Consider the following 12677-nt stretch of genomic DNA (forward strand, 5'->3'; position numbering starts at 1 on the left):
TCTTTTATTTTATTTTATTTTATTTTATTTTATTATATATATATATATAAAATACTATGGTCAGAATGAGGACTTAACTGTTCAGATGAAAATCATAATAACAGTAACCTTATCTGTTTTGTAAATTTAAACTGTTTATCAAATTTTTAACAAATCGTCCATGCATAGCTTTCTACCTTAATTCAATCATCAGCCAATTTAGTATATATATATATATATATATATATATATATATACATACACATATATATATGTATATATATTCACATAAAATTCAATGGCTAAACTTTGCAATTTTTACCATTATCGGGGTACATTTGGAGAAGTGACTAAGGGCCGTTTCATAGTAAACACATCTGTACACATACGCGTCCCCGAGGCTACGCATCGTTACGCTTCGGCCGCCATTATGCGTCGGTGCATAGCCAAATGTGTCGTCCTAGTTTTTGATACGCGACGCGCCGATTCACGCAATACTATGTGTTGTTGTTGGGGGTGACATTGCAAGTATTGTACGTTAATTCAAGTATATTGTGTTTACAGAAGAAGAAGGTTTGAATACAATGGCGGGCGAAGAGGAAAAATTATGCGAACTTATACATATTCATCCACATTTACACAATAGTTCATCAGCAACAGAATACACTCCTCTTCAGTTGCCATTGTGATCTGAATATCACGCGACCCGACTCTACTAATATCACCCGACTCTACTACCCCCTGTTGCGTGAGCGGTGTACTGCATACACGCATCACCTGTGACGCTTGCGTTCACTATGAAAGGGAGCGTGACGCTCACGTCCCTCGCATTGACTATGAAACGGCCCTAAAGTAAAACATACAAAACATTCAAATGCAAAGTTACTAATGAAATAGAAAAGATAGTGATCCTTATTGGATGGCTTGCATGTAATTAAAAACGTATCAGCAACAACAATATATATTTGTTTTAAGAAATATATGTTAAATAGGCTTGCCATACGTCATTTTAGTTTTTGACAGACTTCGTTCATAATACACGTGCGTTTTTTATAAATAAGCAGACTGAGTCCATTACGTAATGTTAGTGTCTTTGTTATCAGATATGAACACGTTTGCGTCATGTTAGCGCTGCAGGAAACCTGCGCTCCCAACAGTTCTGAGGTCAGCCACTGAAAACAGTTATTAACGAACTTAAAAGCACGCCTCCACATAGCGCCCGATCCGTGATCAGGCTCCGTTATGCATGAGCGCTGGGCCAAATGTGCGTGCGTGTGTGCCTGCGTGCCTGCGTGCGTGCGTGCGCGTGCGTGCGCTGAGTGTGTTCGTGCGGTGCTTACAGACAGTCTTATGCAAGACGCCCAACACAGAGCCACGATGTCCGACGCTACTGCTCCAGTAGACAACAACGGAGAGCCTGGGTTAAACGGTATGTACAGCCGGAGCACCTCGCTGTATTGCACTGACATCTATAAAATCTGTTATATACGCCTTTGACTTGGCTGTATTTATATTTTTTTATACTTTTTAATTATTTTACTTCATGTAAAATGCTCTTTTTTTAGTTCCAGTCAACATTTCTTTGCCATAAGGAGGGCGGGGTTTTCTGTCATATATTTCGTCATGTTTATTGACAAGCGTTCTGTCCAATGGCCGTTGAGGTTGTGTATTGAGGCGGGTCTTAAAAAGTGATTGACTTTAAACGTAAACCAATAGTATGACTATACGTTTTCAGAAGGCTGGCCTAAGCCGATGTCAACAAGGCGAGAACTAGAGCAACTCGATAATGGAGATTGTGGATGCTTGAAACCCCATTTTTATTCGTGTAATAGATATGTGACACATACCCGTGTTTGTCCGGTGTGTTTATAAGAAGAGGCTCAAAGAATAAATATTTTTTTGTTCATATCTCTTTGACATGCAATGCACGACATGTGGCAGCAAATAAGGTCTTTGTGTAAATTGCGAAGATGCAAACAAACTGATCTACAAATCGGCCTCTCACTCTTAGATTGAACTTGTAATTAACTAAAGCTTAATCGGCGTAGTAGACGAAAACCCGTGTGAAATGCTTTTAAAAATAACTTCTATGCGAAAAAGTAACCCTTAACCTTTATAGCCAGACAAATAGTTCATTATCATACAATATGTGTGGATTTGCTAAAAAAAAAAAAAAAAAAAAAAAACATTATTTGTCAGCCTGCTATTTAAAATCCATATCAGTTAATTAGTCATTATATATACAATTTTTGGTTAAAAATAGAGAAAATTCCTAAATATGGTCTAAAGTTACAGTTATAACGTTAGATCTTGTTGAAATTCCTGGTAACGTTATGCTTTCTGAAATGCGAAGAGCAGACAGCTAAATCTCGCTGTCTAAATATTAAGACCACATATTTTGGGCAGTGTACTTAAACTGCCATTCACTGTAAACAAACGATACTAATGTAAGCTACGTGCGCGCTGAAGCTAGTTAAGCGTCACTAGTCCTCACAGCTGTTGACCCTTGTTCAGGACGCCAGTTAATAAATTCTACTATGGAAAAGGCTAGAATCCTGAATATTAATTAGTAGTGAGCCAATAATCCTTACTGATTGGCTGAAAGGCAGACATTGAGCGGCGAACGTTAGTAAACTGGCCAATTACCTAATGGTAAAGACTCGCATCATGAATATAAATTTGGCTACGTGACCAAAATGTGCAGGGAAGTTAAAGTAGAAGTGTCAGTAGAAAATAATTAATATTCATGAGCTGCGCTTTCACCATAGTAGTATTCGTAATTCTATTTGTAGCAGCAGAGAAAGTGGTCCGGTCTACGTGTGGAAAGTGTAAGACAGAAAGCCAGGAAATAAAATTGGGAGTGTGAGTTTAGGGCGGTGAGTCATGATATTTTGAGATCGTGAAGTAGCAGCAGTCTGCTTCATGTAAGGTAGCTAACTCAGAGGAAGGCTGGTGGAAAATGCACGGAGATATTGGCTCATGCAGAAAACTTCATTTGCATATCTGATGTTCCTATCTTTCATTTCATATATGAAGAGGTTGCTCAAATTGACGCCCAAAAGGCTTAACAGCTAAACAAATCAAATTAATTATCTTTTCGTTTAATTCTTAAAGGAAAAGATAATGGAAAGTGGTAAAATTATGCTTTTTAATGATCAAGGGTATTAGAAAGCAATAAAATGTTGTATATACTTTTATATAAGCCTGTACATATTATTTATATTGTTATTACGTTTTATTGTTAAGTATTATTTTTACAGGGTTATCAACTAAAGCAATAAAAACATTTTCTTTCCTTGAAATAAAAACTAACTAAAATTAAAATAGCAGTTATTTCTCAGTTTTGTTTTGATGAAATGCTAAAGTAGACTAAACCTAAAAACTGAAACTTAATAAAAATATATATATAAATTTTTAATATATCTAACTTACAACAAAATTGTTAAAACTTTAAATAAATTAAAATACAAAATATAAAAATAATTTATTTAAAATGTTGCAAAACTATGATCATATATTATTATGTATATTATTTTAGTTTAGTAGAATTAATGTTACTAAAATAACACAGAGTCTTAGTCACACAATGGCTTTTCACTCAGCACATAACCCTGGTTTAAAGAGATTTTATTTCCAGAATGAATTCTGTGGTCGTTGGTTTTTTCTCATTCACTAGATTTTGAGACGGTTTCATCATCAGCACGATGGCCCCATTATCTCATAAAACTCTTGGTTTCCCACAGATGAGGCTGACATCCTTGGCCAGATCTCAATGCAGTGATTTGATGACCACAGCTTTCTCATGCACTAGTGCTAACTTGTGAATTTGAGAGATTCTCTAGGGAAAGTGAAATGACAACTTAATGTTGGCCAGGTTCTTTCAGTGTAACAGATGGGCAAATATGGGCTCAGCTTAACAGTGTTTGTTTGACAATTTGGATGCGCCCGGCTGTGTACTAGACATGATGAGTGCTAGCTGGAGGACGTGTGAAAGGACTTTGCCCACAGCCAAAGATCTAATACAACACATCTCTCAAAACCTGTCAAGACCATGTCCGGTCTGACTAGGTCATATTTTTTTGGTTTTAATTCAAAGTTGATAATGTTCTGTATTTGTTCTGAATAAACAAATGTAGTTTGGTAATCAGCAGTTTTAGCATAAATGATGGCTTTTAAATATAATATTTTTTAATGTGTGTTTGTGTGTTTGTGTGTGTGTGTGTTTTACATTTGTAAAAATAATTTGCATATGCCTCAGGGTGTCTTATTATTTTTCATAATTTTCATTTAAAGATAAATAAAATATAAATGTAAATTGTAAGTTTGTTTGTTTGTTTTAATTAATTGAATAATTTTATTCAACATGGAGACTTTATTAGAACTGACAGTAAATTGATGATGTTTCCAAAGATTTATTTATCTAATAAATGCTTCTTTTGGACTTTATATCCATCAAAGAACCTGAATAATACTAATAATAATAATGTTTCAAAAAAAGTTAAGTGAGGCAAGGCAAGTTTATTTATATAGCACATTTCGTACACAATGGTAATTCAGAGTGCTTTACATAAACGAAAGTAAAATAATAATCATGAAGAAAAATAATAACAAAAATAAAACAAGCAATTTTCAAAGTAAAACACCCATTTACAACATTTATAGTATTTAATTTAACAATAATCCGATATGCTGTCACAGGAATAAATTACATAAAACCGTAAGAGGCTTCTTTAAAAAAAAAAAAGAAATCTTACTTGATTTTTTCTGTATTAATATAGTATTTTACTGAATATGTAATAAGAATTCATAAAAGTAAAAGATAAGAAAATAAAAATGTAATATAAGAAATACAAAAAAAATATAGCAACATGTCCAGACTTATTTTTTGTCTTTTATTTTATTTTATTTATTTTTATTTATTTTTTTAAAGGTTGAATATGGCCTATTTTTGTAAGATTCACCCAATAGCTTATTTGTCTTCCAGATCCACACATTGATCACTTTGCAGCCGTGATGCTTTAGCGTTTCTTAAATGAGCCTCAGTAATACTATCATCTGATCTTTTGATCTCTATATATTCCCTGATGACAACCAAAGTAATGTTCCACCGTTGGCCAGAACGTTCAGCTTGCCTGCTGCCACAGCAACACTGTTTGTGTCAGTGGATCGAGACAAAGGTCAGTCTCTAGCGCAGCCAAATGCACACGTTTCCCCCTCAGGACAGGGCAGAGACATGCATGCTCAGCCATACTTATGAGAAGATCCCAGTAGAGTCAAAGCAGGCCCTTGTCACATTATCTATGTTTGCTCAACCCCAGGAAGTCATGTGGACCTTCTTTATCTTCCTCTTTTTGTTTTCCTGAAAGTGGCCTGCAAGGCATTCCATTTATACTCAATAATAATAATAATAATAATAATTCATTATATTTATAATAGCGATTTCTGATTTTTCGAATCACTCAAAGCTCTCTACATGGTGAGGGGGGTATTCCTCGTCCAGCACCAGTTGATCATCCTGTTTGGTCGGCAGCATGCACTGGGGAACCAGAGCGGTGTGTTGAGCCGGTGGTAAACAGAGGATTGACTGTGCGATAACACAGATGTTTCTGATGAGACGGCACAGCAGATTTAGGGTGCAAGGGGAACACGGGAAGCTTAGTGCTCGTCCCTGACTGACGGATAAAAGGAGTCTGTGTGTTTGTGTTGATCAGGCCATGCGTTCAGGAGTGCGTCCCTGCTCACACTCACGTAGAGCATGCAGCAGTCAGGTCAGGTGTGACTCATATATCAGTGAGCTTGTAATTAGTCTGAGAGGGAGGCATTTACTGCCTGTTCACCACACAGTAAATAGAAGGTGAGCCAGACCACCAACGATTTACAGGGAAATCCCACTGTCTGCCTCGGTCTGTCTCAGGGCCTTACTGAATGAATGGTGGATACATTAGATGCAGTATCATTACCAGGTCACATTTCCCCTCAAAATTAGATATTACATTAAAGAACATTAAAGGAATACTCCACCCCAAGATGAAAATTGTCATTAATCACTTACCCCCATGTTATTCCAAACCTGTAAAAGCTTAGTTTGTCTTCAGGACAGAATTTAAGATATTATGGATGAAAACTGAGAAGCTTGTGACTGTCCAATAGACTGCCAAATAAATAACAGTGTCAGGTCCAGAAAAGTATGAAAGACATCGTCAGAATAGTCCATCAGTAGTTCAACCGTGAAGTTATGGAATAAAAGAAAAATAATGACTTTATTCAATCATTTTTGTAAACAGTCTCATCTGTGTCGCTCCACATCACTCAAACTGCCTACGCTCTTCTGTGTTAGCAGTGTCACAAGGATGCACTGTTTCTACGTATATTTTATGCTTTGATTTGAGAGAAAATAGTGCATCCTTGTGGCACTCTCTTCGCTTCATAACATTACGGTTGAACCACTGACGGCAGATGGACTATTCTGACAACGTCTTTCATACTTTTCTGGACCATTTAAAGTATATTTCCCTTTCAGATTTTCTTTGCCAAAATCAACCTGACATTTTGCATTTGTAATTGATGGCCTTTTTTTATTAATTATTTATTTTATTTATTTTTACTGTATCCTGGATCTTTATAAATTAAATGCATAGCTATATATATATATATATATATATATATATATATATATATATATAGAATTTATTTATTTATTTATTTATTTATTTATCTTTTTATGGAAGTCCAAGGAAGACTTTGACAGGTCTTTTTTTTTTTTTTTCATCTTTTGATTTTGTGGTGAAATAAGAACCAAAATAGTAGGTTCTGTGTGATTTGATCCATTCATATTGTTGCATAAATAAAAACATTATTATTATTTTCTTTTTTTTTACATAAAAATAATTAAATAAGGAATTGTAATTTTATAATCTTCATTATTATTGTGATTGTTATGTGATATATCATTTAGGGTCATGGGTAGAGCTGGAGATGAACAAAAATGCCACATCTCTCTCTTCCTCCGCTGCCTCAGTGCCGCCCCCTTTAGCCCAGATAGTAGAGGAGGATGATGGGATGGTGGGGGGGCTGGAACATGTTCCCTCGTCATCTTCAATCCACAATGGAGACATGGAAAAAATCCTGCTAGATGCCCAGCATGAATCCAGCCGCAGTAACTCCTCATGCGACAGGTAAACACCATATTTATGTCATATATATATATATATATATATATATATATATATATATATATATATATATATATATATATATATATATATATATATATATATATATATATATATATCAATCAAACTTAACACATGCTAAGCATTTATGAGCAATAAGTGGAATGAAGAAAACATACAACATGAAAGGACACAAGACACAATTGGCATTTTTGGGTGAACTATCCCTTTAAGATGTTGTGTATATATATATCATCTGCAAATGTCACCTGAGACCACAGCTTGAGTTTAATGACTTCATAGATAGAGAGCAGTGCTGTAAACATCCATGCCAAATTACACATGGTCACACTGGCCTCATGCTGATAGGATACGGCCATAATAACCCTCATCTCACTCAAAGTTTACTGTAGGAATACATTGTTCCTCTTTCATATGTACACAGACTAATGTTCTCCCAAGCACTGTTCACACAGAAATGAAAACTTCCGTTCTAAACCTGTATGAATGTCTTTGTGCTGGAAAACACAAAAGGAGATATTTAGCAGAATCCCCAAGCTGCTCTTTTCCATACAATGAAAGCTGTTAGGACTAAAATGGCAACAAATGATTATAAAATGATATTCTGAAGACATACAAAAGTCATTTTAATGACAATTCTTAGCTTACTTCAAACTGCTGTGTCCCACAGCCCTCCTCGACCTCCCAGTCCTCAGGATGAAGGCCAGATCATTTTTGACGTGGACATGAGGAGGGACAGTCAGGTACTGTGGCTCTTCTAATTTCTGGAATGTACTCAGGCTTATCTTCATGACCTGTCTGTGCTTGTGTTTGGGTGTGTGTCTGTGTCCACTCAGGAGGAAGTCATGGAGGAGATCAGAGACGATGATATCTTGATGAAGGATTCAGACTGGGTCGCAGACTGGTCAAGTAGACCTGAGAATATTCCGCCCAAGTAAGCACTAGTGATTACTGTTAACTACTATTATAGATTGTATTCATTTTTTATGTCTGTTTTCTTTTCTTTTTTTTCTTTTTTTTTTTTTTTAATCTGGTAAGTTTGGTAAGATGCTGTTGTGATGACTGGTAGATTTATCTTTCTGACAGGGAGTTTCATTTCCGGCACCCGCGGCGTTCTGTGACTCTCAGTATGAGGAAGTCTGGAGCCATGAAGAAAGGAGGCATCTTCTCTGCCGAGTTCCTCAAAGTGTTTATCCCCTCGCTGCTTCTGTCCCACATCCTGGTCCTGGGTCTCGGGTAGACACCTTCCTAAAACACAACCACACTTCACACATGTAGTTTATGCTGCCTTTAAGTGCTACATTTTGGGAGTACAAAAAGCAAACCGTGACAGTTAAGCAAATAACTTGATGTTTCCTACATCATGCCTTTAAAATGATTGTAAATAACTTGCAAAATTATTAATTATAATTCATTATAGACTTAATTTCTTTTCCCTGATCTTTTTATGTAGATTATAAATTTATTATATGATTATTATAAATCATAGATCAGTGTTTCCACTGTGTTTGAAATCAATAGCTAGGAACTTCCTGTGTCTAAAATTCAGAATTTTCCAGTCAGACATACAAATTTGCTTGGTCATTCATGTACTCAAAATTTATAAATACAGTATTTCTGAATCTTCTTGAAGGGCATGTTACTTACTACAAAAGGCCTCAAAAACGCACAATAAACTCCTTTTTCTTTAGTACCCGATGAGCGCCGCCATGATGGAGTCCATTGGGAGTACAGGCTGCGATTTCACAGTTCAAATTTAGTCATCATTTACTTAACCTCATATGGAAGCTGTTTCTTCCACAAAAAAAAAGGGCTATTGTGACCTTTTTATCACACAATTCCACTTTTTTTCTCAGGACCGCATGATGTAAACTTGCAGTTCGGAGAAATAAACTTGCAATTGTGAGATTAAAAAAAAGTAAGACTTTATATCTCGCAATACTGCGGGATCAGGATTCTATACCCTCATGTCGTTTTAAACTTGTAAGAGTTTTTATTTTTATTTATTTTTTATTATTATTATTTATTTATTTATTTTATTTTATTATTATTATGACTAAATGTGTATTTTTGGGTGAACTATTCCTTGAACAACAGTGCAATATTCCACACATGAAGTGTCTGACTTTTTCATCTATCTTTCTTTTGTCTTGTATCTCTAAAACAGGGTCTATATTGGGAAAAGGCTGACAACTCCCCCTGCAAGCTCCATTTGAACACGGATCCGATCAAGTGCCTCAAGCATGGCCCAGGTGGATCAGGGAGAACGTTGCAGTTTGTACGAAGAAGCTCCCTGCTGCCCATTTCTACCCCTTTTAGTCTTTTCTGCAACATTTCTCCCATTTTGTTTTTATAAGTAATTCCTTAAAGTAGCCTTTCCATTTTGGGAAGTGAAGTGATAAACTTCTCCTCAGTTAAGGCCCTTTTCTTTCATGTTTCCATTGTCTGTATCTATTTTCCAGTTTTGAATGTCCTAACACCCCCTTTGTACTACTATTTCATTTTGGAAGTATTTGGAGCATTGCATGAAACCAAATGCACACATGCTAGCTCCACACTAGCTCGATTCAGCTAGGAGGCAAAAAACATCCCCGTTTTGGTCCAATCACACGACCAAAAAGCTGATAAAGAATCTCCCCTAGTTTTTCCCTCAAAATAGAATCAACCAAAATATTTAAGTTATACGAGCAAGCCTAAGCGCTAGCTAAGATTTTATTTATTTCTACAAATGCTACCAATTTAGTTATTTTATTGACTTCAAGAGCGGAACGCCAGGATGATGGACTTGGAAGTGTTTTGGGAAGGATAGGGCTCTGCGTAGACCCCAAACACGTTTGGTGAGGATGGAAAATGTAATAACTCGGACATTATATGTTTATGACTGAATCACATGCAATTTTATACCAAGTTTTGCATAATCTTTTACACAACCCTGACAGAGACAACACCTGTTTCTCTTTATATATATATATATATATATATATCATCTCATGAGCATAGATTAAAAACCAGTCTGATGGGGCTGACGGATCTCTGTATGAAAAAAAAAGTTCTTGTTTTATCTGTTTCTCTGTGATTGTTGTGTTGTGTTTTGTTAGTTTCCTTCACATACATATCAGGACCTAGTGATTTCTTACTAGGCATAGCCTACTTTGCAATACTGCACTATTTACCATTAACATTCAGAGCTGAGAGAATCTGGCTTCGGTGTTTTATCATGCCATCGTAGCTGTGTCAGACTTTCTGGAATTTTGTTGTACACTCTCAAACTTCTCATCTCGTACTGATTTATTGCATTTTCAATTTCTAGGAAAGTGGGAAGCTTTGAACAACAACTGTGCTGCTCTTTTCCATACAGCTGAAGCTAATAGAGATAAACTGGAAAAGAGCAGCTTGGGCATCTTTCAAAATATCTCCAAAAGTGTGAGTAATGAAGGCAGAATTTGAATTATTGTGTGAGATACTATTCAAACACACTTACACAGTAACAGTCACACACATTTAGTGAACACTAACACTCCAGCACCACAGGTAACTATGCTATCCTGGACATGAACATCCATCTTTGGGAACAGGGTTTCATTTAGGGTGAATTATCTTTAAGTCCAGCTGTGTTTTTGTCTCTTTGTAAGTGTATTTTGGATGCGTGCACACGTTCCTTTGGTCTATCTGAGGATCTATACTTCTCCTCGCACACAGCTGCCAAAACCAACTGAGAGCTCAACTCTTATGAACTTTGTGCCTCGTTTCCTTCATCATGTTTGATACGGCGTCCTGTTGTCATTTCCTGTCATCATGTGCGTGTTTTGTGCCACAAGCTCGTTCTTTTTGTTGTTCTGCGCCATCTTGGTGAACATGAGTTTTAGATGGTTTCTCTTATGCTTTGGATTTTTTTTTAAAGTCTTGAACAATCAAGGCAGACTAGAAGAGAAGGTACATGATAGTTAAAGGTTTTAGTTTTTTCTTTCTCACAAAGACAACTCCTTTGTGGAGATACTTTACTTTAGACTTAAATGCGATGATTGCATTAATTGTAAGTTTATTGATTTGACAGACCTTTTTTTTCCTCCCCTGTTGGACAATGAGAAAAGTTTTCAAATTAAAATCTTAAAGAACAATCTGCATTTTTATTTAGTTATTTATTTTGTTGTTGTTGTTTTGTCTCCCGTTGTCTCCAAACAATCTTTTCACTCTTTGTGGACATTTCCAATCTGATCAATATTTATCAAATATATCTGCTCAAAATATATTCAGCAACCATGTTTTTAACCCGGTTTATTAACAGAATTTTGTTAATTTTACCTAAAAAAAAAAAGTTTAAGTTTCATGTAAATATTTTTATTTTTGTCAATTTTATTTAAATAAAAATAAAATTTTATTGGAATTTTTTTATTTTATTTTTTTAGCATCACTATGACTTGTTCAGTACCTAATCATGTTTGTTTGTTTTTTACAAGCCTACTTCGAATGCATTATAAAAGTAGTTTTAATGCATGAATTATGACTTGTAATACACCTTATAATACATTATAATAATTGTAACCATATTACACTTATCAACTCTTTGTTACACTAAGCATTTTAAATGTGCTTATAATTACTTACAACATGATCTAATGTATTAAAATGCACATTATGAATAATTGTTTACCATTTAATAACACTTTATAATGCATTGTACCTTTAAAGGTTACCTTTTTTAACAGTATATAAGCATCCACCAATATACTAGCAACCACTCAGAACACAGCATTAGCCTATATTTGATCCTCCGAGCTGGGAATGTCTGGGAATTCGACCTGGGGTCAGATCTTCTCCTGCTCTACAGTATACACTCTGAGCCTGTTGTCGGAACATCTGTGACTTAATTTCTCATGGACTTGTGAGGGTTAACCAGCCCAGGCTCCTCCTAAACATGAATTTGGATCAATCTGGCAACTCTCTGACCCACCTTACATCTGACTCATGTTTCTTGCACAAGTTCATGCCCTCATCTTTACTGTGAATATGAAATGCTTGTCATATTTGTGCTCTGTCATTGTTTTAGTCAATTTTTCACAGTCTCTTGCTGAAGCTCCTTATGGTAAATCACTGAGAGTTAAGGCCAGTTATATGATATCTGTGGCTGAAATGCTTCATCTGTCCTTTGATTGGTTTTGCAGCAACCTGCAGAAAAGCTATTACTATTGAATCCACTTCATGCATTGATTTTCTGCACAAATTCATTTGTGCTTTATAGGCCTATATCCTCGAGGGGCGCCACGCGCATTATTTTCCCAGAGCTAAGAGGCTTAAACCAATTTTACCGACACTAAAACGGCTAAATTTCCTTTGTGCGTTCACCTGGTTTTAATTTAATTAATAGTAAACCAGTCTAAAAGCGATACGCAACTGCCCTCTAGTGGCGCAGAGAGGAAATGAAGGGTGTGTGCCTCATTCTGACTCAACACGACTGGGTGAGGAACGACATTATTTGTATTCCAAAACGTTGTGGTGTCTGTTTAT

General features: G+C 35.7%; 1 protein-coding gene across 1 annotated transcript; it reads left to right on the forward strand.

Annotated features, from left to right (window-relative positions):
• The first annotated feature begins 1252 nt into the window (after window positions 1–1252).
• On the forward strand, window positions 1253–11290 carry LOC113109710 (BCL2/adenovirus E1B 19 kDa protein-interacting protein 3-like). The gene is made up of 6 exons (XM_026273449.1): window positions 1253–1408; window positions 6935–7154; window positions 7843–7915; window positions 8009–8106; window positions 8259–8408; window positions 9340–11290. Exons 1-6 carry the CDS (start codon window positions 1330–1332, stop codon window positions 9386–9388), a joined length of 669 nt encoding a protein of 222 aa, XP_026129234.1. The 5' UTR covers window positions 1253–1329; the 3' UTR covers window positions 9389–11290.
• The last annotated feature ends 1387 nt before the right edge of the window (window positions 11291–12677 follow it).

This window comes from Carassius auratus, chromosome 10 (assembly GCF_003368295.1).
Source record: "Carassius auratus strain Wakin chromosome 10, ASM336829v1, whole genome shotgun sequence".
Classification (NCBI taxonomy): Eukaryota; Metazoa; Chordata; class Actinopteri; order Cypriniformes; family Cyprinidae; genus Carassius; species Carassius auratus.

What these genes read in the sequence shown, in the direction of transcription:
- LOC113109710 (XM_026273449.1), top strand. Translation starts at nt 1,330, where the DNA reads ATGCAAGACGCCCAACACAGAGCCACGATGTCCGACGCTACTGCTCCA. An exon ending in CGGAGAGCCTGGGTTAAACG is followed by an intron (nt 1,409 to 6,934) that starts GTATGTACAGCC and finishes TATATCATTTAG; the next exon opens with GGTCATGGGTAGAGCTGGAG. An exon ending in ACATGAGGAGGGACAGTCAG is followed by an intron (nt 7,916 to 8,008) that starts GTACTGTGGCTC and finishes GTGTCCACTCAG; the next exon opens with GAGGAAGTCATGGAGGAGAT.